General features: G+C 37.4%; 1 protein-coding gene, 1 long non-coding RNA gene and 2 pseudogenes across 3 annotated transcripts; 3 read left to right on the forward strand and 1 right to left on the reverse strand.

The window, feature by feature from the left end:
* The first annotated feature begins 223 nt into the window (after positions 1-223).
* LOC147504894 (uncharacterized) lies at positions 224-2,327 on the forward strand. Its single transcript, XM_086605398.1, is given in 3 exon segments — positions 224-792; positions 1,113-1,540; positions 1,543-2,327. Coding segments are annotated over 3 exon segments (1,782 nt in total).
* A 2,154-nt stretch (positions 2,328-4,481) lies between these two features.
* LOC147504895 (uncharacterized) lies at positions 4,482-9,451 on the forward strand. Its single transcript, XR_015193148.1, has 2 exons — positions 4,482-5,564; positions 9,177-9,451. It is a non-coding gene; the product is annotated as an uncharacterized LOC147504895 (long non-coding RNA).
* Positions 5,558-8,524, forward strand: LOC147504896 (uncharacterized; annotated as a pseudogene). Its single transcript, XR_015193147.1, has one exon. The product of XR_015193147.1 is annotated as an uncharacterized LOC147504896 (transcript).
* Positions 9,452-22,059: 12,608 nt separating the features above from the next.
* On the reverse strand, positions 22,060-24,090 carry LOC147504897 (endoribonuclease Dicer homolog 1 pseudogene; annotated as a pseudogene).
* Positions 24,091-27,406: the final 3,316 nt, after the last annotated feature.

Genomic DNA, 27,406 nt, shown 5'->3' on the forward strand with positions numbered 1-27,406 from the left:
AACTGAGGATAACTCTCATTAAAGCCAATACTTATGCCTTACGAATTTAGATGACGATCATCCTATTCTAATTTTCTTCGAGAAAAAAAAAACATTTCATGAGATTCATTTCTTAGAGTAGGTTACTCACTAGAATATTTTCTCTCTCCGAGAATTTTGTTCGGGTTTTGGGCTTCCACTTTTAATGAGAAAAGGAGAGTGAAAAACTAAAAATGCAACAGACATGCAGTTACTCAGTTGGATTTCATTTGTTATGTTCTACACTCAACTGTTGCAGCCATTAGCTCAAAATGGCAATGTTAAGGAGGGTTTGTTCTGGTACTCTCTCTCTCCTATTTTGCATTCTCTTTCCTTCTCTCGTTTCAAAACTACTACTACTACTAATACGTATCACCCACGTCAATCATCAACTACTTCTGTCGATAAAGACCCCCTTGATTTTGATTTATTAGACAAATTAGTTAGAGAAAGGTGTAAATCTAGAACACTTAAGCTTGACGAGGCATTGGGTTTCTTTAATGAGTTGATTCGGTTTCGACCCTTGCCTTCCATTCACCCATTTACTCAATTGCTACGAGCCATTGTCAAGACCAAACACTATTATATTATTTTGTCTATGTACAATGCAATAGCTTTTGCTAGAGGCCAACCAAGTATTGTGACGCTTAGCACCTTGATCAATTGCTACTCTTGTATTGGTCGAGTGGATTTTGGGTTTGCTATGTTGGGGAACATTCTTAAACGTGGGTTTCAACCGACTGCTTTTACTTTTAACGCTCTACTTAAGGGGCTGTTTTTGGAGGGAAAATGACACCTACTTTGGAATTGTTCAACAAAATGGTGGCAAATCAATACCAATGTGATGAAAACACTTATGGGGTCGTCATCAATTGGTTTTGCAAGTCACTAAATTCTGATATTGCCCTTCAATTGATGGTCTCAATGGAAAAGGAAAAACTTATGCCTCATGTCCACATATACAATATGATCATTGATAGTCTTTGCAAGGAAAACCGAGTGTATGATGCCGTCAATCTCTTTCAGGAAATGATTGGTCGAGGAGTTGTCCTAAATACCATTACTTTTAGCTCTTTGATTCATGGACTATGCAGCATTCGTAAATTAAAAGGAGCCATAAGTTTGTGTGAAGATATATCGAAAAGAAGCATCTCACCGAATGTAGTAACATTCATCGTTCTCGTTGATGCCCTTGGTAAAGAGGGTAGGACCAGTGAAGCACTACAAGTGTTTGAATTGATGCTTCAAAGAGGTATAATGCCTGATGTCGTCACATATAGTTCTTTGATTCATGGCCTATGCCTCTCCAGTTATTGGTACAAGGCAACTGAATTGTTACACAATATGATCAGTCGAGGAATATGGCCAAATGTGACAACATACAATATTTTGGTCGATACGTATTGCAAAGAAGGGAAGCTTAGTGAGGCACATCACCTATTAGAGGAGATGATTCAAAGAAATGTGGCGCCTGACACTATCACATATAACTCTTTGATGGATGGGTGTTGTTTGCAGGGTCAAAGGAAGAGGCTACAAATGTTTCTGATTTAATGGTGGATGTTGGTCTGGAACCCAATATTGTTAGCTATAACACAATGATTAATGGTTATTGTAAGGCTAAGAGATTAGATGAGGCTATGCAACTTTATGAGAATTTAAAGTGCAAATGTTTGAATCCTGATGTTGTTACATATAGCACCCTTATTGGTGGGCTATGTAAGGTTGGGAGAGTTGTGGACGCAAAGAAATTTTTTGAAGACATGCAAACTCATGGACAAAGTCCAGATATTCTCACATATGGTACTTTAATAGAAGGTTTGTGTGCTAACAGTGGTCTTTCTGAAGCTATGGAATTGATTAATTTGATGGAAAGAAATGGGTTAAGTCTTGTTGTTGTGATTTATAGCAGTATTATTCACCACATGTGCAAAGAAGGAAAGTTATTGGAAGCAAAGGAACTATTTTACAGCCTTTCTTCGAAAGAGGTGCAACCGAACACCATAACATATAACACAATGATCAATGGATTTTGTAAGGAGGGGATGCCCAATAGTGCTCAAAGTTTGTTGATTGAGATGGAAAAGAGGGGTGTAGCTCCAAATGACCTTACTTTCAATATCATGGTTCAAGGATTTCTCAAGGAAAAAGATACTCAAAAGGCACTCCAATTTCATAAAGCAATGATTGGCAAGGGTTTCTCAGTGAATGCTGAAACTACGTCTATGATATTGCATGTGCTTGTGACAGATGAAACGAATGACAAAGATAGAGAGATTCTTTGTAAGTTCTTGTTGAGTGACAAATAAAGGCGTTAGTAGGCATGTTGATTGATGGCTCATTCTATAAGGACTTATTCTTAATAATATTTCCTTTTGAAGATTCCAACCAATCCCACCAGGATGATGAACTCTGTAAGTTGCTTTCTTCTTCCATTCTTTTTCTAATTTGTGTGTCAACAGAAAGTGTATACTTGTCTCCTGTCTTTTTTTTTTTTTTTCAAATTAAGCTGGGGTTAGGTTGACCCCCACCTGTATACTTGTCTCCTGTCTCCATATATAGGATGTGCATCTTTGTATAAATTATGTGCTTCACTTGTTGTTTAATTTTTTCTTCTTATTATTATAATTATATTCTATTATTATTATTATTATTATTACTATAAAACCGTGAAGGGCGGTAAAGACTGACGTTAGGTCTAGACTTTATGAAGGAAGAGAAAAAGAAGAAGAAAATAAGAATTAAAAGAAAGGTGTGCGGGAATTTGGTGGTTGGTCGAGAGAAAAGTAAAGAAGAATTAAAAGAAATGTGTGTGTGATTTTGATTTTGATGGTTTTGGTTGAGAGAAAGATAGGGGATTTTGAAGAAGAAGAGAATGAAAAAGAAACGGTTACACACTTTTGTCATGATGGACAAAGGGCCCCTGACCCAAAAGACCTCTTAGCATCAGTCAATTATTATTATTGTTCTTGTTCTTGTTATTTTATTATTTTTTTCATTTTTTTTCCGGGTAATGGACTCCCATATCATAACACATGTCACATGGGCACCTAAACTGCTATATTGATAATTCCGACCATTCAACTTCAGTCATTATTTTAAAAAATTAGTTGTTTGCGTATGCGCTAATGGACGAATGTACAATTCTAACTTTTGTGTATGGAATATTATCCTCTGCTATACGAATGAACTCATTGATAAATTTTGATGACTTATATAATTTTTATCTTTATAAGTTCTGATGTAGTCTTAGAGGGCAATACTTTTTCTTACATGTTTGCCACTCTATAGAAGTACCTTTTTAATTGGTCCAATGAAAAGTTTTGTGTGGTCCTAATTCCTAATATATGGGTAGTTTTCTAACGGATTCTTTCTCTAATTGATTCTTGCAACTATTTTAAGCAGTGTTTAGAAAACCGGACCGGATCGGTGGTTGAACTGGGGTCCGACCGGAACCGGTGAATTTTCGGTTCGGTTCAGTTAAAACTTGAGTTTATGGTTGGACCCTCGGTCTAAACTTAAACCGTGGTTGAACCGGCAAACCGGTTGAACCGGTTCAGCTCTAAACCGGATAACACCTAAACAAGATAATCCAAACTCCAAACCAACATACTACTATGTATTTCTTGTATAAGAAATTTATTTTGATATATAATACCAATTAATATTGAATTAAAATATGTATTTATTCATTGTATTATTGTAATTATTAAAAAAATTATTAAATAAACATCAATTGGTCCAACCGAGTCGAATCATGGTTAAACCTGGTTGAACCATTTTAACAAAAAATCGGTTCGATCACCGGTTCGATTTTCAAAACATTGATTTTAAGGCGTTCTAATATATTTATGTAATGATTGAGAGGAAATTATTACCTTATGCTGAATCTGCATTATTGGTAGTGATACTTGTAACACTTAAACGTCCTTCTTAAAGGTGGATGCATGAAAATAGATACCATATACTTAAGGGTGCATACCACACATTATTATTGTTTATGGAAGAGTATACTACTACTCTGTATTTGGCTCTAATTATTGATGAATTCTTTGTTTAATAATAGGGGTTACTTGTTAGCCTACCCAGAAGCCCTAATTGTTATGTAATATGTGGAGTTGTAGACCCTCAGGGTGATTTTCCTGTTTGTTTGGCAAGAGCCTTATTGTAATGAGTGTTGATGGCATATGAGTATTCTGTGGTTTAATCTAATACTGATGGAGTTACTATCGAAACAATTAATTGGTTGGAATGCTTAGGAATAGAAAAACCTTATAAGACACGGGGACCGGGGTAGAAACCTTCTGGCTATTAGAAATAAGCAAATCATAGCCAAAAATTGATATATTTGCAATCATTAGTAAGTACTAACGGGAAGAATGGAAATGTCTATATATTTGCAATCTATATATTAGAAGTTTTTACAGTCTTGGTGGTCCATTAGTAACAATAGGAATGGAAATGTCTAAACACACGGGAAGAATGGTAGAAACCTTCCACCTGACAAAGATAAGCCCATCATAGCAAAGAATTGATGCTTAAAGGAGAATTTGAAATTACCACAGACAGTAACAACAACACTGAAATATTTATGAAACCAAACAATGACATATATAACTTTTCTAAGATCGAGAATGACCTGGAAAACCGAAATAATAGTATGAGGTGATAACTCATCAAAACCAGGGTCTACAAGGTGCGAAACAACAGAATTAAGTACTAACGGCGGCAAACTCAGCAGAGACACCAGGAAACAGGACAAACAAGAAATACTTCACTGAGATATTATAGGTTCTGATTTGGGAATTGTTGGCAGAATCAGCTATCTCCAATTGGAAGCAAACCATTAGATTGAAGTAAGCTAGACTAAAGTCGATGCTGGTCACAGGCTGTCAAGCTTCTGATATGGAACTCTATTTGCAGACTCAATTATCATTATGCAGTTGAAAGCAACTTATTAATCTTGCTAGTAAAAATGAGGCTGGTGCTTTCACCTACCATCTTATGAAGTTGATAATGTTTATCACGGAATAGGGATGATTATCCAAGCTTTAGTACCCTTAACTGAAAGAGTACTTTCTTCAGCATACGTTGGTTAGGTCGGTCTTTTTAATCTGAGAAAAAGCTTTTTGCTTCTTTATTCTTCTTTCGTTTGGTATTGGATTTTCAGTGCATTCTCTTCCCTTGTCAGACTTGATTGAATTATGAATATATTGATGTGCTGTTAATTTTGAGTTTTCTACTTAATAAAACCTCAGTCAAAGGGAAAAATTTACCTAGTGGTCGATCTCTTTCCCTGCAAAAAAGCGGACTCCCTGTTGTAACCATTTCTGGCTCAACGAGTTTGGGTTATCAAAATCTCTAATCTCTAATTTAGGCTGCCTTTAATTACAAGGGTAATTCCTTCAATTTCAAAAACAAAGCAGTTATACGCTTGAAAGTCTTTTCAAATATGAACCAAAATATACTTCTCAACATCGTAACTGCTTTCCTGATTTCCTTATGAAGAAGAAACAAGAATACACTGTTATTCTCAAAACTCAAAGGTATATTTTCCCACTTTTTTTTAAGAAAAAAAATATTTTCACTGCTCATTCTTTCTTTCATTGATGCATACCATCATCAATTTGTTGTCGACACATTCATATGAATACAATGCGTCTTTGTGATAGATTGATAGATTGCATGCATGGTTCAACTATGTCTTCTTTCTGTGTCTTTGTGTGATACTGGATTCTGGTCCTTCATTGGGTTTCATTTGTGTTGTTCTCTGAATTGCAATTCAGGTGGTAGTTGTTTTAGTTATCGGGTTTCTTGTAGTCTATCTAAATTAATTTTTATTCCCTTTGATTTCTGCAATTGTTTTATTCTGCGTTTCATTGTTTAATGGTACTAAAGCAGTTATTACTTTTTCGTTATGAACTGGCAGAGTTCATTATAAATAATTGTAATTTCATTGCATGCTTATTAATTTCTTTCACCAGTCACTACTACTTTTAACTTATCATACCTGTTTACATAATTGCCAATGAAGATTGGTATAGAATAAACTTAATACATAAAGTTAAATTGCAGAAACACTTCATTAATTGAATCTCTACAAGCATTTCTATTTTAAAGCATAACCTCATCAGCGAAGAAGATGTTCACTGTAAAATAAGCCATAGTTCTTTGTGCAAACTATAAACTTGTAAGATTTGTTCTCCCATTTTTCTCTTCATTCACTTTTCTCATTCTTAATTCACACGCTTTCTTTCTTCCACACGTATATGCAAAGCATACATTGTAAAATTGTATTTATATTTTGCTTTAGCTAAATAATTATTGGGTTTACATTTCTATTCAAATTGTTGGCTATGCTATATGGTTGTAGACAACTAGGAAGGAAACTTTACTATTATATGACTATTAAATTTGTTTTCTAAATTTTTACTTGGTACAAAAAAGTTGTTTGATATAGTTTTCTCCCTGGAGTATTGTAGTTTCACATATCTGTCATGATGGCTGCTTATCTGAACTTTTGAGGGTCCAAGTTCTTATTGAGATGAATGGGATGCTGATGATAAGCCAAAATGAATCTTTTACTTTATTCGGGTTTCTTATTTTGTTTCCATTACTCATATTGTTATTGGAGGAAATGTAGTCAAATTTGGGTTTTCACTATATGTTGTTTGTTTTTATTTTGATTTAACTAATTGTTTCTGTAGGTTTTTTTTTTGAAGATTGTTTATGTTTCCTTGCCCTCGTTGTTAATCTTCATTAGTGTTGGTATATGTGTTCCAAACTTGCAGCTGTAGACCTGCAGTGGTCATTGTTGATTCTCACTTCTGCTCTGCTCACGCCCACTGCAGTGCAGTATTCTAGTCAGTTTCAAGACTAACAATACCAACGAGGCGTTACCAGATATTCAAGAGAACAAAAAATTTGAACCCTTGTTTCTTTGCGACTGGGTCTTACCAGTTATGTTCAACGATAATTGTCAGTAGGTCTAAATATGCGGGAAGAAGAAGTGAACAGATGCCAAATCCAAGAATTGTACCCAATTTTCAAATCAGTTTCAATCAAAACCCTAATCCATGAGCTTCCAGAGACCTTTGTTCATCAGCTTCGGGATGATTCCGGACCCTTCATGCTTCCCCAATCCATCTCTGGTGAAGATGCCTTACCTAGAAGAATCCACAATCCTGAAGAAGAAGAGGATTTCCAAGTCACTGAAGGGTCTGAAGAACAACCTCCTTCACCACCAAGTTTCCCAGAATTTGAGTTAGGCATCAAGGAGTCTATCTTGGTGGAGCTATTCCCTAAACTAAATTGGAGTACCCCAAAGGATTCTGCTTGGATTAGTACAACTGGAAACCTTAAATGCACCTCCTTCAGTGAAATCACACCCTTGTACGATCCTCAGTATCATTGTTTTATGATCTTTGACATGCCTATGAATCTCGCACCGATAGGACTCCATCTAGACCTCCAACATTTTTCTTGCCCTACGAAAGTGGTACTCATCTTTCCATGCTGAAATGGAATTTCGTTGCTTTGTTCGAAATCAGCATCTTATTGCCGTCTCCCAGCAATAGGTCACTGAATTTTACCCTGTTCTTCTGGAGAAAAAATGTTATCTTGAAATTTTGATCCAAGATTTCTTTGAAAAGAATGTGCAGTAGAAGTTTGAATCAGTGAATTTTGCATTTGATGTTTATGTTACCATGTATAAGCGGGCTAAGCTTTTAGATTTTAATCCTTGGCCCCCTTCACTTTGCCGCTGCTGTTCAGCTGAGAATAGTTGGAAGATAGTTTTGGGGAAGAAGAACTAGTGCAGTTCCGGGTTGTAGAGAGCCAATGTGCTATTTGACCAAGTCTAAAGACTGCAGTTCCATATGATTACATGGATACAAGCCCAGGTAGTGTGGTTGGGATCAGTTTTTGAGGAGGGCATATGAAGAATTGCGAATGCAGGATACACACAAAGGCAAAGAATTTCAACGGGAAGATGTTGATGATCACTAAGACATTTCTTCTTTGAGTTGAAGGGAACTTGGGATCTGACACTATGGCCGTGGAAGGCAAATTTAGAGATTCAAGTCTGTAGGGGGGGCGAGTCAGGCGTCTTTAGTTTTCTTATCCCCCTGTTTACATGATCAAGAGAACTAGCGAACAGGTTTGAGATATGGTATGGATATCTTAGTCTTGTACAGATGATGCCTTTTTATTTCTTACAAACTAGTGAGGTATTATTAGTGCTGCTGTTCTTCTTCTTGTTGTCATTATGTTGTAGTGGATTCATAATTAGTACTGGTGTGGAGATTCCTTGGGTATTATATGTCATGGAGATTATTTGAAGGACGAGTGCTTTGTGTATTTTTGGTTGGGTCTGAACTTAATTAACTTAATTCCTCATGGAGATTATCTAGGCTTTTGGTTGGTGGGTATTAGAAAACCACTTGATGCCTTTTTGATAATGTTGAGAAACCTGTGGCTGTGTCTATTAATTGATTTCAACTCTTCATCTTGTTACTTAATTTTGTTTGATGTCTCTGTGGCATTAGCTCGTGAATGAGAGCAAAAAAAATTCTCCACGAAATATATATTAGCAATGTACATGCTCTTAGGAGTCGGAATTAAATATTGCCGACACTGTTGGTGAAACTGCAGATTGCAGTTTAGCTGTCAGAATCACACAAAACTCTACTAATTCTGTGTGGAGGGTACAAAGAATTCAATTGCCTTCATCGGGAAGGAGAATTTACAGTTGATTCAGTATAACCCCTTGCGAAAATATAATGAAAGTGGATATGAAGGAATAAAAAAGTACATCCCTGTTATTGACTGAATAAAAACTCTACTCAAAAGAATGGACACAATCTGTGTAGCTTAGTATTGCCTAACGAATATGATATAAGCTTAGATGGTTGAAAATTGTTAGTTACATTGAAGTACTTCAAGTATCGATCCATTTCTACTGGTCTTTTGAAAGATGAACAATATTTGAGGAATTTTGTAGTTACACATTTACATATATACTCCACTTAGCGTTATGCACTTCAGCATTCTTGGCAGGCGGACTGTAGTGGCCAAATATGGTACTAAATGATATTTCGACCTGTAATTTTGTTTATAAACTGAGATATCGACATGACTCTTTTAATTGTATGTTGTAGGAAAGAAGCGGGAAAGAAGAGAGAGAGAGAGGAAGGCGGGAAAGAAGAAAGAGAGGAAGAACAAGGACACGGGTCAACAAATGATTGGAACTCAGTTGAGAATGATGGATTATAAAAAGACCAAAGCAGGAGAGAGAGAGAAGGGGATTCTAATTTTTTTTTTCCTACTTTCATTTCTTGTAATCGGAGGGAAACGAGATCACTTTTGTAACTCCATTAGAGATTATCAATAGGGTAATTATCAATAAAGCTTCATTTTTTTGTTATCCCATTAATCAATCTTTACAATAACACGAGTCTTTCTTTCTTGATCATTACATTGGTGTTGTCCATGCATCAAGAGCTTTGATTTTAACAGTTTTGATTTCTTATTCTTTGTTGTGCGAACAATCGATCAAGATCGAATCATATTGTTCTTCAACTGAGTTTTTTTCGAGGATTAAACCCAATCATCAATATGCCTCCAAAGAAGAATACAAATAGCAAGAACGTGATAAATGAATAAAATCATTTGCAAACAAGAGTAACACGAAGATCGAGAAGTAGAAGAATGGAGGAACAGGGTGAAAGAATTGTAGATATACAAGAAGAGGAAGAAGTTTCTTTTCAAGTTTTCATAAGAAGATTAAATGAAATAGAAAAGCAAAACAAGTTGTTAGCAAGAGAGAATGAGGAAATGAAGAAAGCAAATGAGAAGAAGAAACAACAAGAAAGAAACAGCAAGAATGAGGAAGAATCCAGTTCTGTCTCTCCGATTATCCAAAGAAGTCACTAGCAAGAAGTTATATCGATAAGGGAGAGAATAGTACAAGAAACTCAGGAAATTGCGACACCATAGCCAATCACTAAAGCATTAATGATTGAGGAAATGATGCAGAAGCAATTTGGAGATCAATTGATCAAGAAGGCATCTGCATCTGTAAGAAAGCTAGATAGCAGACGATGTTAGTAGAAATCCACTTAAAAAAGAGATCGAGATGATGTCTCTTCCTCCCAAATTCAAGAATCCAAAATACAATCAATATGATGGCACATCGAATCCCATGGATCATTTGATTGGATATCGACATCATTTCTCAATTTACCAAGGAACTGTATATTTGGACTCTTTGTTATGTAAGTCATTTTCATCCGGTATAAAAGGGAAAGCATTAAAATGGTTTTGTTCTCTACAAGAAGGGACAATTTCATGTTTCAGAGAGATAGAAGAAAAAATTCTTACAAATTATGGGCATCAAAGGATAAAGCCTAAGCAGGTATCGGTTTTGTTTCAGTTGAAATAGGGAAAAAGGAATCTCTTAAAGATTTCTTAGCTCGTTTTAAAGTAGAAACACAATCAGTTGAAAAGTTGGACGAAGCCGAGATGACTGCAAATATGGCATTCCAAACAGGTCTTATCCCAGCATCATATTAGACATCGGGACATGCACAAGTATTTACTTTGAAAATAGGTAAAAAGTTTGCAGGAGTTACATGAAAAAGGAGAAAAAGATATCCGAGTTGAGGAAGGGATTTTGGCAGCAACAATTCAAACAATACTGCAAATATTAGAATCATCCAGAAAAGATAAAGAAGTTTGAGACAGAGATGATGGTATAATCAAGAATATGTTAGAGCAGACATGAAAAGACCTAATGAGGCATATTCAAGAACAGATATCCAACTTCCTCAGAAAAAAAGATATGAGAAGACGCTAAAGAAGAATTGGATCCAAAAAATTATGTAGCCATCAATACAACTGCTGAAGACATATTGCGGAGAGTCAGGAAAGAGACTTACTTCCATTAGTACCAAAACAAATCTTGATAATTACACTGACCTTCACGCATCCATTCTCCCACAACTTTGTCCTCTAAACCCTCAGTATGGTTCTACGGAATTTCTGATGTTTGAATCAATTCCCATGCCAAACATGTAGTTAACAAAAGGGTTCATACTAGGACATGGAATAACATAACCATATATAGTACAGGGCTTCCCTTGGCAATGGCCTTTAAGGATGCACTTAAGTTATCTATTCGAAAATACGAGTCGTCCTCAGCTTCATAAAGTAATTGTATGAAGGATTAGGTCCAGCTAACTAGGTATCGAAACTACCATGGGACAACATGAGAAGATGGCCTAGATGCTAGCTAGAAACTTTTGAAGTATGAAGGGTGATCACAACTGCTATAACTGAGAGACCCCTTATTATGCGTAGTGTAGCTTGGATTAGCTTGTTCCTAAGGTGGTAGTGCATACAACGATGCAATTACCCCTTACGTAACTTTAGTTTTGATTAGTGTCGTATGTATTTATTTGCACAGAAATACATTAACACAAAATCTTCTTTATACAAAAGTTAGCTTACTGATACTTGGTAAAATGATAGTTTTATCCACGACTAAGTACGAGACTCAAACGTAAGTAAAACTAAAGCTATTTTACGCTTAGGATTTATCAAATTTTTCTACTCTCAATGCTATCGCAATAGAGTTGGAGTAGAAGATTCGTTCCACCCCTAGTTCTTTAGAATTTAATGTTTTCTAATATTATCGGTCTATCCAAAGTTAATGAGAGTAATGTGGAAATTATACTATGATGGGAATTATACTAACAAGATATGATAATTCAAACTATGGAATTTCTAATTTGACTATATGATAAGGAATTAGGGGGGATTGATTCCACCATAACTCGACTTAATTAACTAGTGAAGATTCGTCGTGATCCAAATTTCAATGCTTTCGCATAAACAAATGGTATTTCTAATCCCTAATTATTCATGGCAATCTCTACTAAATAATAACTAGCATGTGAAGCAATCAAATCCATTCTCATGGTGAACTAATTACTTTATAGAAATAAATAGATTATCATGACGATTTCTAAGCTAGAAAAAATCAAGTTTTCATCAAGGCTTCCTCAAACCCCTTTAATGGAGGTTTAGCCTAGAGTTATCAAACTATCATTTCTATACGAATTTAAGCAAGACATGATATAAAGATTGTATATTTACTATCTTGATCTAATCAAGAATTCAAAACTAAACTAATAACTAAGAAATGATTGATAACTAAATGATTGAAATTAGATCTAAGTGATTTAATACTTAAAACTAGATTATGAGTAACAACTAACTTTATTGATCTAATGAAACTAAATTGAATAGAAAAACTAATACTTTATTGTAAACTAAATTCGATTCTAAAATAACAATCTACTTTGTTCTAACTAATCTATTGGAATTGAAAAACTAATTAACTGAATGAAATAAAATCTAGATCTAAAACAAACTAATGAACTAATTAATGGAGTCTAAAACTAGATCTAAAATTATTGGCTAATGGCTAACTAAAAACCAGAATGCTTAAGAGCTAAGTCTTGTGTCTTGAATGGAGGAGACAAGATCCACATTTTCGTGCATGGGCTGACGAGCTATGTTTTGGGCTAGAAAATCGAGCCCAAAACGCAATCTCTTCAGTCCACAGAGCCCTTTCAGCTGGATTTGACTTCAGCAGACTTTTAGTCTACTTTTGCTCCTCTGATTGGATCAAGGCTTAGACCATTGAAAAGCTCTTTTCGACCCGGTCTTTTTGACATAAGGTAGGCCCACTTCTGAGGTCTGAGTCCAAAGATACGGTCTTCGGAAGTTCTACTAACTTTTGTGCACTATTTCTACCTGCATTGACTTTGACTTTTTAGCTTTGACCGGGATTTAAAAAGGTTTTTTCTCCTTCAATCTTGGCCTTTAATCATAGAACTTCTTAGCAACCAACCCTTGCTCCTTTATCTCTCAAAAATGACACATTTCTGCACATAATTAATTCCAATGCCTGAAATACATAAAAGCACGTAATCAGCATTAACTCTTATTTATTACTCGCATAATTGGTCTAAAAATATTATTGTTAAGGGGTTAAAACTACAGTTTTGGGCTCTTATCAAACCACCCCCAAACAGCATTTTGCTTGTCCTCAAGCAAATATGAGAAATTGGAATAAGTGACCAAAAATGGAGTTCTAACTACTCTCGTTTTGCCGAGTGCGATTGCATTGACCACATGCGACAAGGCCTTAAACCACTTGGAATTCGCTAGTGGACGAGTTATAACCTCGTGAGAGTTTTCCAGTGAAGGTACTCACAAACGTCATCTATACTACAACGACTAAGAATTAAAACTATTGTTTCTTTATTTATGTCTCAATTATCTATACATCTCACTAGCAATGAATACAGAATGATTAAGTCGAAACCTAAACTAATATATGCATAATAATTAATCATCTACGAATAAACATATATACAATGAGTAATAGTGTAATAATATGAAATGCACTAGCAGGTCCGTTTCTGAAAACTCGGAATAGCGTCCTTAAGTAGGTCCTCACATAAATGTCAAGACAAAAACCACTCTGATTTTTCTGCTCAAGTTTTGCTACTCCAATGTGCAGTGGGCACACTTTACCTTACAATCTCAATGACACACAAGGAAGCCAGAGTCGATCAAACACATCTGCCACTTTCTATCACACTAACCTATTCCTAATTGAGTTAGAGGTCTTTATTAGGTGTTGCGGGGATTAGGAGATGGTTTAAGAAGGAAGGAAATGGATATTCAAAAAGGACAAGTCTGTGATAATAAGGTCTTCATATTACGTAACTAGAGAAACCCTTGTTCTTTTGTTTCTACACTTTGTTTCCATCCTTAGCCTTTTTATTTTGGCTTTTTAACTCATTTTATTCTATTTTTGGAGTTTTTATTTTGTTTCTATTTTTATTTTTATTTTATTTTCTTTGGATGTAAACTTCTTTTCTTTTTCTTTTCTGAAGAAACTATCTAATTTTTTGTTTACACAGGTTTTTCCTTTCTCTTTTCTTCACTCATCCTACTCTCAGACTCATTCTATAATGGGTAGGTTGATTTTTTGTTTTGGTTTGTTTTTATAACAGGGTCAAAGATTTTTGGTTTATGAAAGGCTAAAGAAAGGCTCAAAGGGGCGACTAGTGGAAAATAATTCATAAGTTTGAATTTCTGGCTATATCAATCCAAAGAGGGCCTAAATTCTCGCTTATGATATGGTATAGTGATCAAGCAAGTGGATGTGTGATTTCTCTATCCGGATTTTACTTCTCCCTCATGTCATTTTTCAAATATTTCACTCATATAAGGCTTTAGGCTATATTCTCACAGGATTTGTATAATAAGTACTCTAGCCTAGATTTCAGAAATTTACTACCAAACAATCATAGATACTCATGCAATATATTTATAGAAAGATGCAAAGATTATTATCTATATATATATTAACCTAAGTTTTTAAAAACTATTCTAATACAAACGCTACGTGAGACTTCTAGATTATTGAGAGCAGAGAAAGAAAACAATACCAATATTCCTAAGTGTATAGCATAAACTCATTATTTATATTTTTGAATTTTTGAAATTTTAACTAAAAAATAAGTGCATATTGTACCAATCTATATCCTAACAGATGCCTTAATTACACGTGTTTCTATGCCACTCCTAAACAAGAAGCATGTTTTGTCCTCAAAGTATTGAAATAAAAAGGGTAGAAAATACCATGGAAACGTGTGAAATTCTGGAACATCTGTAAAACAAGGTTAAACATACTAATATAGAAAAAGAAAAATAGACGCAACTTTATATGAGTTCCACCCGTTATGGGATTAATAAGAATTAAATTGTTTGGGACATAAGCAGAAACTAACTAAAACTAAAAACTTACCTTATCTCCACTGTTTCAGCATCATCCTCATCCTCTTCAAAGAAATGAGGTTCCTTCGCATCCTGCCATGCCATGGTGATTTGCCAAGCCCGTCGCCGTGTGTCATCAACCCGCGCTAACATGTCGAGTGTCACTTGGTCTGATGGGGTGTAAGGAGCAACCAAATGAGGTTGCACCTGCTAACCCGACCAAGTCATAACTCGAAATGAACGAACCACCCAATTGGTGGGTCTCATGACTTCAACCCTTTTCCAATGCATGAATTGGGTACAGAATTCAGGTAAACAACCGCGCATGATGCGACAAACGAAAATAGGCATAAGAAGATACTTATGCCTCATGCTTTGGGCTCTCTTTAGACTAGCCACTAATACTCTGGGAATGTCATATCGCCAACATCCCTCAGCTAAAGCAAGGAAAACGTCACCAGCGGTACTATTTGCAGAAGTAAACTGCCACTCCCCTAAAATATTCATCATAATGAATAACATGGTGGTGCCTACATTCAGAGACAGGCTACCAAGGGCTATGTTATATTGCCCTTGGTCCATTATACGAAATACGCCTCCCCCATAATACTCATGGAAATATGTATAGTTATAGAGGTATGCATTATCGGTCATATATCTCCATGTGTGCATAGGATCAGGCAAGGGCAATCTCGAAACATACGCTACCAAAGACTTACTGAATTCTATGGTCGTGTCTTCAATTGCAAGGGAAAATTTTTGTTCTCCATCTTGGTTACAATAGAAAGTAATATTATTGTAGAAAAATGCTGTAAGCTGAGGTAAATATGAGTTATCATCACTTACCAGTAGATGCTGCCATCCTAACTGCAAGATCCTGTCGCGGAACCAACCTCTATAAGTCTCGCTTCCCAACAAGTCTTCGAAAGACTGCTCCGGTATGACTGTAGGAGATGTCATCACAAAACTACTCTTTAGAATAGCTGCAACGATCCTGGAACAACACACAAAAAATCAAAAAATTTCGTGCCTAAGGAAGTTAGGGCACGGGGTGCGCTCTGACGATGAACGAGTTCTAGGCACTTAGGCGCAGGGCGCGCTCACTTTTAGCATGAGATGGGCGCAGGTCGCGCTCCTCACTAAATCGAGTCACAGGTGGTTCAAGCGCAGGTGTCGCTTATTGAGGCGCAGGTCGTGCTCCGGGTAGTCTGAGTGCGGAAGTGAAGAATAAAAAGAGGAAAAATTGGGAGTGAAAGGTGAGAGATGAAAGTGAGATGTGTGGGTTTTGGGTGTAGAATGGAGGAAGTTTATGTTTCGACCCCCACCTACGTGGCAAACGTCCATTAGTAGGGGTCTCTATTTTATTCATTTAATCAATAGGGCTAAAGCCCAATTCACAATATCATGGATCAATGTACAAACCCATTAACTCATGTGTCTAAGGCTGAACCTTAGCCACATGACTTGCCACTAATGTACATTGATTTATGTCCAGACTCATTTCTTATCAAAGAGATAATTATCAGTTGACAGTTATATTCTATCACAATTACTCAAGCAACAAGATTACTTGAGCTACAAGGACTCTCTACTCTACCTCTATAAATACCACATTATTTTTCATAAGGAACGACGTTGAAACTTGATCCCTAGAGAATAGATCTTGGGTACGTAGGCAGCCATTATTTGGTTCAGTTTCATCTCCCCTAACATCAAATTCATCTGTTTCTTAGTGCGTTCTTTACCATTGCTCTCGTTGTGTTGAAGCAGTTTACTGTCGAAACATAATTGGCGCCGTCTGTGGGGAATTTAGAATTCATTATGCCGTGAAACAATCAAGATGGTAAGCACAAGAAGCAGATCAAATAGTCAACATATTCCTCCTGCTAATAGGAATTGCAACCCTCAAAATTCAAATCAGCCAATGCAAGAACCGTTGAACAATCAAGTTGCTCCTAGTGGTAAGATCAATTCTCAACATCCAACCGTAGCAGCGCCACCGCCACCACCACCGCCTCCGCTATCGCCACTCCTAATACGGTTGAGCGTGAGTTACGACAAGTCAAAAATTTAAAATAGGAACTTGAGAAGGAAGCTGGCAAAGAGGCAAAGGCCGGTGGATGAGGCTGCAAATTAAACAACATCAGGCGACCACGAAGGGACGCAGGCCATTCCAGTGTATGGGACCGTCTTGAAGATCCACTTCATCGTCCTCAACAACGTGTTATTTCTCAAACAAAATCAACCAGTGCACACTTTAAGAGTAATGACCCTATTACTCGTACTTATGGGGAGAATCGGATTGGCAGGGATAACTACTACCCTAGACATGTCCGATCTCAAATAGAAGATTTACCTCTGAGAAGCAATTTCAGGGAAGACCGCCATCCGAGATATGTCCGACATGACTGGGAAGGCGGGCATCCCAGACAAGAGCAACAACACATGGAGAAGTGGTATAATTATACCGACCACCCGGCCAAGGGTGACTACCGACCTAGACAGGCTGGTTATAGGGATAGACAAAGACAATCACCGGTCGGAGCTGATCGTGCGTACCGCCAAAGATCTCTAACTCCAATAAGAGATAATGGAAGGTATTCTTCTCCACATGGGCACGACCGGGGGCGTCCAGTTGTTCGAGCCAATACTTTAACTCTAACAGAACAACAGTTGAAAGAGTTGATTGCAAAATAACTTAACGATAGAGAGTTAAGGGATGTAAGAATGAAAAACTTGACAGTCAATGATGGCGTACTTGATAAGTTTTAGCTCGACATTCAGGAAGCTTACCACCATCCCGACTTCAAACAACCCGATTTTGAACTTTATGATGAGTCGGAAGGAGATCCTGGCTTGCATGTTCTATCGTTCAAAAATAAGTTGGTGTTATGGGGTGGTGGAGATGATCCGTTCATGTGTAAGCTCTTTCCATCAACTCTAAAGGGAGAAGCATTACGCTGTTTTAGTGAGTTGCCTTCAAGATCAATTCACCAATACAATGAACTAGAAAATCAGTTTGTTTATCGTTTCCGCCACAATTGCAAGACACCAAAGGATGTTGACTCACTTTTGAACATCAAGCAACAACGTAACGAAAAGTTACATACTTTTGTTACTAGGTTCCGGAAAGCAGCAGCACCGCTGTCGCCGCTACCGCAAATGGCGGTACAAACGCCTTCGAAAGAAGGCGTCGTGGAAGAAAGTATATGGAAAAACTTCATCCAAGATTGGACCGACCTGACAGGGAAGGCCGACCTCGCAGATTTGCGGAAAATCGTCATCCTAGATAGGTCCGTCCAGACAGAGAAAAAAGGCTTCACGGAAGAAAGTATAAGGAAAAACTTCATCCCAGACTGGACCAACTTGACAGGGAAGGCCGACCTCGCAGATTTGCGGAAAATCGCCATCCTAGACAGGTCCATCCATACAGGGAAAAAAGGCGTCGCAGAAGAAAGTATAATGAAAACCTTCATCCTAGATTGGACCGACCTGACAGGGAAGGCCGACCTCACATATTTGAGAAAAACGGCCATCCCAGACAGGTCTGACCAGGCAGGGATGGAAGGTGTCACAGAGGTAACTAGAGGGAAGACCACAATCCCAGACAAATTACCGACCTAGATAGGTTGGTTACACGCAAAGAAAAAGACAATCTCCAGTCGGACCCAAAAGTGTGTACCGCCTAAAATCTCTAACTCTTGTAAGAGGTAATGGCAAGTGTCATCTTCCACATAGGCTCGACCGGGGGCGTCTGTCTGTTTAAATCTTCTGGGTGAAATCGATTTTACTCTTCAATACAATTTTTTCCGATCTGTTGGGAAAAATAATGGAGGCTTATATCGATGATATAGTCGTTAAATCGAACAATACGGGTGATCATCTTTCCGATCTTTAACTTGTTTTTGATAGGCTTAACAAGTATAACATAATACTCAATCCCGCCAAATGTTCTTTTGGGCCTCTTTTCTGGAAAATTTCTGGGATACCTCATGACTCGTAGAGGTATTGAGGCTAATCCTAATCAAATACGCACCGTTATTGATATGCCATCACCCAAAAATAAGAAGGGAATTCAACGACTTACTGGTCGGCTTGCCGTTCTTCATAGATTTATTTCTAAATATTCCGATCGTTGTCATCCCTTCTTCCAGACTTTAAAGAGGGCGGCAACTTGGAACATTGATTGTGAGATGGCATTGCAACAACTGAAGAAATACTTGGTTAGTCCTCCTATATTAACAAGTCCTTCAATGGGTCAACCTAGTGGTATATAGCTGGCAGCTACATTGATGGAAAAATCTATGGAAGACATTCTGCCGCCGCTAATTGGGGGCGACGAAGACCGACATGAAAACGCAATTCCTAATCCCATTGACATATGGATTGTTTACTCAGATGGCTCGCATAGTAAATCTGGGTCTGGAATTGGATGTGTTTTTGTTAAACCCGGCGGAGAAAAGATTGGGAAATCTGTGCGACTTGGCTTCGCCGCTTCAAATAACGAAGCCGAGTATGAGGCTGCCATTTGTGCCTTGAGAACAGCTTTGACACTGGGGGCGTGAAAGCTCCAGCTATACACGGATTCTCGCCTTGTTGCTAATCAGTTTGGTGGGTCTTTTGAAGAAAGAGATGAGCGTATGGTGGCTTATCTTAGTTTGATATGTAGTCTTGCTCGACAATTTGATAGCATCTCTATCACTCAAAGACCCCGAAATGACTTACGTCATGCAGATTCATTAGCTTATCTCTCCGCCGCCGTTAGAAGCGAAGGGTCAAGACACATCACTTTTACAATCATCTTTTCGTCAGTCTAAGTTTGAACGTTTTTACGCTCGCTTAGTTCATTACTATCATTACGAAAAAATCTGACGAAGTTACCACGTTTAACTTCGTCAGTTTAAGTTTGAACGTTTTTACGCTCGCTTAGTTTATTACTATCATTACGAAAAAATCTAACGAAGTTACCACATTTAGCTTTGTCAGTCTAAGTTTGAACGCTTTTTACGCTCGCTTAGCCATTACTATCGCTACGACAAAATCTGACGAAGTTACCACATTTAGCTTTGTCAGTCTAAGTTTGAACACTTTTTACACTCGTTTACTCATTACTATCGCTACGACAAAATCTGACGAAGTTACTACGTTTAACTTCGCTAGTCTAAGTTTGAACGTTTTTACGCTCGCTTAGTTCGTTAATATCGTTACGACAAAATCTGACGAAGTTATCGCATTTAACTTTGTCAGTCTAAGTTTGAACGCTTTTACGCTCGTTTAGTCCATTACTATCGTTCCGACAAAATCTGACGAGGTTACCACGTTTAGCTTCGTCAGCCTAAGTTTGAACGCTTTTATGCTCGCTTAGCCTAATTTTGCAAAGTTAAGTACGCATTGGGGGCCTTTTTCTCTACATGGGGGCGTCTCGTTCTATTTCATTTTAACTACATAAATCAACAACATTGTCAATTTTCCACAGGTATGTTATCTGTCACAAAAACAACATTCAATAGCAAACACATACTTTATTTTTATTTATTTTTCATCAAAAGAAGTTTTAGCTCTATGGTATTACATTCACACAATTACCTAATCCATTGTCTCAGTCAATTATCTTACGGTCGCTCGAGTAAATCTTCGTTTTCTTCTTCGAAATCTGCATTCGCTTCGCTTAGCACTTTCGGTTAACTATCTTCTGCATTGATTATTTTTTCTAAGGCATTGTGCCGATCTTTCTACGAAAAATTTTCCGAGCGAAAATTTTCGTCAACTTCATTAATTTTTCTAAGGCACTATGCCGATCGTTCTACGAAAAATTTTCCGAGCGAAAATTTTCGTCAACTTCATTAATTTTTCTAAGGCACTGTGCCGATCTTTCTAATTAAAATTTTCCGGCGAAAATTTTAAAATTCGGCGATCATTATTTTTTCTATGGCATCGTGCCGATCTTTCTCGAAAAAAATTTTCGGCGAAAATTTTTCGTCAATGTCATTTTTTTTTTTTTCTATGGCATTGTGCCGATCTTTCTCCTAAAAAATTTTCCGGCGAAAATTTGCGTCATTATCATTATTTTTTTCTAAGGCATTCGTCGATCTTTTCACGAGAAATTTACCGACTGAAATTTTTTGAATGACTTCATTATTTTTCTAAGGCATTAAGCCCGAACTTTTCGAGCGAAACTTTCCAAGGCTCGCATTAACTGTTGTTTTCGGTCGCGGCAAAAATTCGCATTACGTTAACTTTCTAAAGCGAAAACTTTATTCAACTTCTTTATTATTTTTTTCTACGGCATTGTGATCTTTCCGTTTGAAACTTTTCGTCAATATCTTTTGCTCGTAATTCCGCCCGTTTCAACCCTGCGACGCAAATACAAATTTTTTAAGTAAGTCTTTCGGACTTAACCAAAATTTGAAGCTAAGCTGGAAAAAATAAAATCTCGACATACCCGTTTCATCTTTGTTGAATTTTTTGCCACCGCTTTGTCATATTCTCTGAACTTTTCTCCGTCTTCTTCGGCAGCTCAAAATAACTCAATAATTGCTCAATTTCTTTGATTAAATTGCACTCCCGCAACTTAATTGTGAGTAAGCCGTTACTACTTCATCTTCTTCGACTTTCGTTTCAAATTCGTACACTTCCTCCATTTCAAATTTCTCAAATCCTAGTATTTTTTTTTTTTTTTCCCTTAAGCGACCATTGACGTGGTTTCAGGTAGTCACTGTATCTTTCACCTTCTTTCCACCTCACCAAGACTGCGATCGTCATCGAATTTTCTTCTCGAGTATTTTTCGCCCGTATAGTACGGTAGTTACTACCTGAAAAAACAAGAAAAACGGGTCAGATGGGTCAAAAACCGGGTCAGCAAGCTCAAAAATCTGGTTCACCAGGCCAAATCGGTTCAACACAGTGCACGGTGCCCTTCCTTTACTTCGGAATTTGCACCATATCATGTATGTTCTTGTAAGTTCGGATGCCCGGCCATTATTAAAGCAAAAGAAGGTGCGGTGCCCTTCCTTTGTGGGAGTTGCACCGTATCATGTTTTAGTTCAAAACTTAAAACTAGTTTTGATACTGGCGCCACCAGCTCGTACAACATCGTCAGATGTTATAGCGGCTTCCATGTTCACTTAGCTTGAGGCTCGTTTCCTTCATTAGATGGTGTTATACCGTATAATGTTGGTGGACACCGAAGGGAGTATGGATTTTGTTGGGTAAAGATAGTTGCCGCAGTTCTGAGTCAATTACTTTTGTGGGTTTTGAGCACTCCCAATCTGAAGACCATCAATGTAAACCTCCACTGTGGCAAGATTGCCATTTCGAGTGGCTTTGTATTCCAAGCCTTCAGCCTGCTGTTGGCATTGTTCTTGAAGCTCCCTCACTAGATGCATCAGAAGTGTTTCGGGAGTAACCATTGGCTGTAAAAGCGGTTGAAATACCCGCCCGGACAACAAAGATATTACGACCCTTTGTCAAGAAAAATTGCGCCAAACAATGGATTCAAAATGTCTCCAAGTACTTTAGGTGCTTTGCAATCTCCCAAACCAAAGGAATTAAACCCTGGTTTCAATAATTCATCGAACTTCCTTTACAAACTCTCGAATCACGGCTTCAAGGGCACTTGATCCATGCCTTAGGTGGACATGAAGCTTGTGCTTAACTGCGACACGAGCAAAGTTTTCATTGTTTACAGCAGCCGCTCTCAAGTCGGTTAAGCGACCGGAGGTAGATCGGTAATGCGTAAAGAACAGGTACCTTGTAATTAGATGATCCAAGGCAGCGTCACCGACAAACTCCGGTCGTTGGTAACGGGAAACTCGGATGAAGGCCGTGAAGCATGAGTAATAGCTTCCACCAACAAACCCCTATCTCTGAACTTTATATTCAAGGCACTTTCCAGAGCATCAAAGTTAACACTCCTCAATATGCTCTCTGGGACATTGCATGGCTTGTTTGTATGTTCTATCTCTTTAGGATCAAACTCCACCTGAATTCCAATCCAATTCATGAGGTGGTGTGCGGCATTCTTCCCCCCTTCAACATAATAAACACTGATTAAGGCTTCAACAACATCTGCAAGTGTCTTGCTAGATAGAACCCTATAGCAACTCAAATCACTCTCAACCTCCCTATCTTCCATATCGTATTCGTCTCCATCATCACGGAGACCCTTTTCTGATTCTGTCTTAGCAGAGCGGCCTCCCTCACCAAATATGAATGTGTCTGCATCCTTAGTATCTTCATAAAAAACAAGAAGTACTCCGGGAGAAGCCCATCTAGATGGAGCAAATCGATCGGCTTGGATAAATGATTGAAGTCTTTTGTTCAGAGCAAACTGATAAAGGACCATGTTACTCACCATTTGTTGCCTCATTCTTGTAAGTTGACCCTCGTGTTTTTGGGGGTATTTAAGAAAAAGAAATCTACTAACAACCCACTTCAGGTAAGCATCCCCAAGTAACTCTGCTCTTTCATAGCAGAACGTCTCTTGACACGATGCAGCAGTCAAGGCTTCTAAAATCTTGAAAGCAGGTAGAGGATAATTAATCATGTCCTTGAGCTGAACAGCAAGAAGCATACTTTCAACCCTCCTCATGATTGAAGGCAATCTTTGAGCACCTCGAACAAGTGAACCCGGAAGAGGATGAATAAAACATAACTCGGGAGGGAGGAAAATATAGTATGTTTTGTCAAGAGCGTCTTCGGATTCAGCTTCCTGATCTTCTGGATTCTCAAACCGAGGGGAGAGGAGGTTCTTGTAGTATGATACACCACGACCTCTTATAAGAGGTTGTTTCTTGTAGATCAGTTTCTAGTTTTTCATGGATTGGGAAAACTGGCAGCATAGCCACTATTTATATAGGGTTTCCGCGGTGGCTTTCCATTGCTACTGGAATTCTTCTCCAACTCCAACTTCATCTCTACTCTCAATTCTTATCTACTCTACATTCTTATTTAATCTGAAAACTTTGAATCCAATTCGTAGTTAAATTCCTTTTTTACTATTATTACTATATTGCCCCTATGTTTAATTTCAACATTCACATCGTCGTATCGATATTCCGCTGGCACGCGTCGTCGACATCACTTTCGCGTTGTTACGTAATGCGTTCGGTACAGTGTTCGGCACTCAATTTCTTTTGAAATTTTATTTATGTGCATCTTTTATTTTATCTGTGCATTTTCGGCCATTTTTTATTTAACTACGTCCTTGCGTATCATATACGTTAATTTGAATTTTTTTTCATTTCCGCTAATTCACGAATTTTTTCCGATTGTCCATTTTCTTATCGTTTACGTTCACACGACACTTTGTTATACACTCCGCTTACTCTTTTATTATTTCACGTTTTCCGTGATTTATCTTCTCTTCTTTGCCATGTGAACTTTGTTCCGCCTGACAAAGAGGCGGCAGTTCGACCCCCACCTACGTGGCAAACGTCCATTAGTAGGGGTCTCTATTTTATTCATTTAATCAATAGGGCTAAAGCCCAATTCGCAATATCATGGATCAATGTACAAACCCATTAACTCATGTGTCTAAGGCTGAACCTTAGCCACATAACTTGCCACTAATGTACATTGATTTATGTCCAGACTCATTTCTTATCAAAGAGATAATTATCAGTTGACAGTTATATTCTATCACAATTACTCAAGCAACAAGATTACTTGAGCTACAAGGACTCTCTACTCTACCTCTATAAATACCACATTATTTTTCATAAGGAACTACGTTGAAACTTGATCCCTAGATAATAGATCTTGGGTACGTAGGCAGCCATTATTTGGTTCAGTTTCATCTCCCCTAACATCAAATTCCTCTGTTTCTTAGTGCGTTCTTTACCATTGCTCTCGTTGTGTTGAAGCAGTTTACTGCCGAAACAGTTTATATAAGGTTTTAGTTTCTAAAATGAATCGACAAGTTGCCAAAAAGGTTTAAGGCAGTTGCCGGAAACAAAATATTTTCAAAACCTAAAACGGAAACAGCCCATATTCATTTTTCTAAAACAAACCTAATATCTTTTAGATTGAATTTAGAATAGTAACTTCCTAAGTCTTTGAAATTTCATCCTATCACAAAATCTAATCATAGGCATGCCAATATCGGCAATATTCCCAACAATCACCGCAAAACTACTTCTAAAATTGTGGATCATATAAAAATCATGCTAGAAGAAATAACACCACCCCCAAACATTTCGGGAATGTGGGATTAACACTAAAATCAACGCATAATTTGAAAAGAACCAAATTAAATTAAAACTCGAAATTCATATACAATTAACTACCGAATTCAAATTTAACTACTGAATTCAAAAACTTAACGTCCAAACTAATAAAAACAATAAAAACAACATCAATCAATATATATATATATATATATATATATATATATATATATATATATATATATATATATATATATATATATTTTAAACAACTAGCCACGTGATGAAGATGGACCCTGAGATGAAGATTGGGCCTGGGATGAAGAAGGGCCCGAGCCATTCGTCTTTCGGCGACGACGCTCATGCCTCTCAGACTCATCTGAAACAGAACCCCCCAGGGGTGGCATGCGTCGTAGAATCTCTACTTGGAACCGGTGCTGTGCTTCCATCTCTGCCTTCATCTCTGTATAATGCGCATCTTGACGCTGAACGAGAGTCTCCAAGTTATACTGGAGATCCGCCTGACCCTTGTCGAGCACTTCAAAACTCGTCTAAAGGTTCTTTTCTTTATTTCGAATTATAATCTGCCTATCCCGTACATCTTCACAAATGCCATAAACGCAACGCAAGCCACTATGCAACACTGACATGCGTTCTAAATTAGAAGTACACCTCTCCAAGACATTTTCATCCAAACATGTCATATCTTCTATATCCTCATCTGAATCAACCACCCTATCCTCCGACAACTTCTAAGTCTTTTGGATACACTCCGCATAAATAATTTCATTTGAATGCAATTTTATCATAATACGAACAAATTTTGTAACAACTCTAAAAGACAGCATGATCTTAGTTATCAATATCAGAAAGGGCACAACACTCTTGCCAACGCCTCTAATCATATTTAAAATAAATTAGAGGATGCAGAAATTATACCTCTTCTCCTGCAATATCCAGAGAACGTGCAGATATGTCAGATTGATGTCGCTAACTTTCTCCTTCCCGATGATGTTCTTACCAATCCACTGAGCTACAGCCAGTTGGTTGGTTCGCAGAGATGACTGTCGAACACAATGAGAATTCGGATTGTATTGACCCTCCATGACAGTGTCTTTCATCAATGCAGGAACTCCAGTATACTGGGATTCCTACAAGGTGGCTTCGAGGTGGCGTTCAGGCTTAATGCCTAAAATCTCAGCCAACAACTCTCTCAATACTTCTCTTCTAGTCCCAGCCACCTTCACAAAAATTCTCTGACCATCCAACTCTCTCTTCTTATAGAATTGTTCAACCAAATCGGAGTGGTAGAAATCATCTGTCGAATACCACAACCTATTCCAATCCCTCCTAATCATCTCGTCACCAAAAAATGGTGTAAAGCGGACGGTAGTAAAAGCTTGTTTCGCCAATATTCTTTGTCTTAGCGCCATTGAAGTTTTGAAACGATTTGAGGGTTTAAATGCAATGTGGGGATGGAGTTTGAATCAAACTTACTTAAAGTTTGGGCGATGGCGCGGTGGTTCGAGTTTTTTTTTTATTTTTATTTTTATTTTTTTACTGTTTTGGTAGTTGAAATTGTTGGAGATGGTGGTGGGGAAAGTTTGGGGTGGGTTTAAACTTTTGGCATGGTTGTATTTAGGTTTTTATTTATTTTTTATTTTGGTATAAGGTTTAAAGTTTGGTAATGGTGGAAGATGGAGTGAGGAAGAAGAAGAACGTGATGCGTTCTTGAATTGTACTGTTCACTTAGGCCCAAGCCCAATCAAATTCGGAAATGCCCATTTTGTCTTCATGTGCGCAAAAATTAAAATTGGAATTATTGACTCGTTACTGGTCTGATTTTTGCGAATGAGATATGCAAACAATCAAGAGAGAATTTCCAATCCAATGATCCATACCACACTCTAATCTAACCGCGGATGTCATATAGAAAGGTGATAGATGCCTCGAAGTGCGTGAATAATGTAAATTATGCGAACAAATGAAATCTAAATTTATAGATAATGTTAACCCGAATCAAAATACGATTAAACAACATAAGCAACACAAATGGAAATTTGAACAATCAAGGAAAGAAAACCCAACACCCCACTCCCAAACAAAATTTTGGTAATGAAGTTTGAAAATTTGTTTTAAAACGTGGGTCTTTTAAAGTTAGATTCTCGAGACTTCCTAGATTACTATTTTCATGGTTTTGATATTTTTTTTCTTTTTATGAATAAGATTTACTATAAGAAAAATGAAAAACAATAAAGGCATAATTCACACCATAGAGAAACTTGACTCAAAAATTGAGAAAACATGCAAGAGTGGAAAACGTGAATTATGTTAAACATGGACTTAGAATCCGGTATTTACAGCCA

The sequence above is a fragment of the Coptis chinensis genome, chromosome 4 (genome assembly GCF_015680905.1).
Source record: "Coptis chinensis isolate HL-2020 chromosome 4, ASM1568090v1, whole genome shotgun sequence".
NCBI lineage: Eukaryota > Viridiplantae > Streptophyta > Magnoliopsida > Ranunculales > Ranunculaceae > Coptis > Coptis chinensis.